The sequence below is a fragment of the Etheostoma spectabile genome, chromosome 9 (assembly GCF_008692095.1).
Source record: "Etheostoma spectabile isolate EspeVRDwgs_2016 chromosome 9, UIUC_Espe_1.0, whole genome shotgun sequence".
NCBI classification, from domain to species: Eukaryota; Metazoa; Chordata; class Actinopteri; order Perciformes; family Percidae; genus Etheostoma; species Etheostoma spectabile.
The window spans coordinates 7,523,122-7,524,854 of NC_045741.1; the positions used below are offsets into that span (position 1 = coordinate 7,523,122).

Here is a 1,733-nt window from a genome sequence, read left to right on the forward strand (position 1 = left end):
AGAGAGAGAGAGAGAGAGAGAGAAGACCTGCAGGAAACCTGCCCCCTCTTGGTCAGTTAGTCAGCTAATCGGGAGTTTTGGTCTTAGTTGAGTTAAACTTTCTTAAGTTGATTAGTCATTTTACTTCAGGCTGAATAATTTATTTTCAAGAAACATATGAGCACATCTCTGGTAAGCCCAAGATTTAAAAGTGGTGCTGTTGCATCATTTCTCTGGAAAAACTCAGTTTGACAGATCGGCCAATTAAATAAACTAATCGATTCGTTACTAAAATCCGGAGTGTTTGTCGACAAAGAATTAAGGACAGCCCCAACACAGTGATCTCTTTGAAATCAGAGAGGAGGCTGCATTGTTTGACCCATTGCTCACGTCTACCTGAAAGCAGACTAAGAAAGAACTTAGCCTCGTGAAGACATACCTTTTTAGAGCTTGACGTGTCCAAGCGCGAGCTTTGCGTTTGATGCCTTTAAGAAATCTTTAATTATGTTCTATTTTATCTAGTTTTTATTTTATTTTTTCTTTCTGGCCCTGGGACACACATGCTCTCTGTCTCAGTGTATTGTTTGTAATTGTTTGTTGCGGTTTACTTTTCCAAATTAAATTAAAATTTGTTCACGAAAAAAAGAAAAGAAGAAGGAATCTTTAATTATGTGCTTCATTATTTGAGCCATTAAACGATTTCCGTCGGCACTTTAAGAATCCTTTCTTTGCAGCTTTTTTTGAGAAAAAGGTGTCGATGCGGCAGGTGTTTGTGTGTTGCTCACTGTATGGGCAGCTCCGTAACAGCATTATGGTTGATGTCCAACACCTCCAGTTTGCTGCTCTCACACACCCAGGCAGGGACACCTCCCAGCATGTTCCTTTAATAAAACAAAGTCAGTCAGCTTTCAGATATAGAACGAGCACATAACCTTCTTTTTTTCAACACGGGAAATAGGACAGTTTAAAGTATTCATAGAGTCTTCATACCAGGACAAATCGAGAACAGTCAGATTCTCTGGCACGGGCTGCACCTCCAGCAGTTTCAGCTCTACAAACACAACGTGCATAATCCTTCATAAGCTGTATGCACATGTATATATATATAGCACCAGACATTCTCATATCTGTTTAACATCTATACAGCACATAATGAATGTTAGTACCGTTGTGTGCAGCGTGCAGGCTCTTGAGGGCGTGGCCACTGGCTCTAAGGGTGGAGAGAGCGTTTCGGTCACAGCGGAGGAGCTCCAGCCTGCAGAGAGGCCTGACATCCAGCTCCTGTAACCCAGTGTCCCTCAGGTCCAGCTGGACGATGTGGACCAGCTGCTCGGCGTCTCCCACTGTCACAGTTTGAAGCCGGTTCAGCCTGTACATGAAATGATGCGATATATTTCATTTACATGGCATGCCACTAAGTGGCCCATCCTACACAGAATTACATGACACCAATACAAAAGTAATTCCATCCACCGCTTCCGGTTCAGATGTCCACACACAACACAGTTTGCACAAAATAAAGAAAATGTATTAAAGCAGCCACAACACAATAGTGTGATCCATAAATAGTTCAACTAAAACTAAACATTTCATACATGAAACAACTAACTACAGACACACACACAAAATAATAATTACAGAGACAGACAATCATCAATCCAAAGCAGTCTCTTCCTTTTGGAACTTGCTTGGTCTATTCTATTTTTTTTCCAGTTACAAGTACTTAATTTTTCAATATTATTTATGGTTACCTA

General features: G+C 40.8%; 1 protein-coding gene across 1 annotated transcript in view; it reads right to left on the reverse strand.

Moving 5' to 3' along the window:
• Positions 1 to 1,733, reverse strand: part of LOC116695234 (PH domain leucine-rich repeat protein phosphatase 1) — a 29,143-nt gene that overhangs the window by 8,634 nt on the left and 18,776 nt on the right. Inside the window, exons 7-9 of the mRNA XM_032525365.1 lie at positions 1,146 to 1,348; positions 970 to 1,030; positions 765 to 860 (exon numbers count right to left, since the gene is read on the reverse strand). Coding sequence (XP_032381256.1) covers positions 765 to 860; positions 970 to 1,030; positions 1,146 to 1,348 — 360 coding nt within the window. The remainder of the gene's footprint in view (positions 1 to 764; positions 861 to 969; positions 1,031 to 1,145; positions 1,349 to 1,733) is intronic.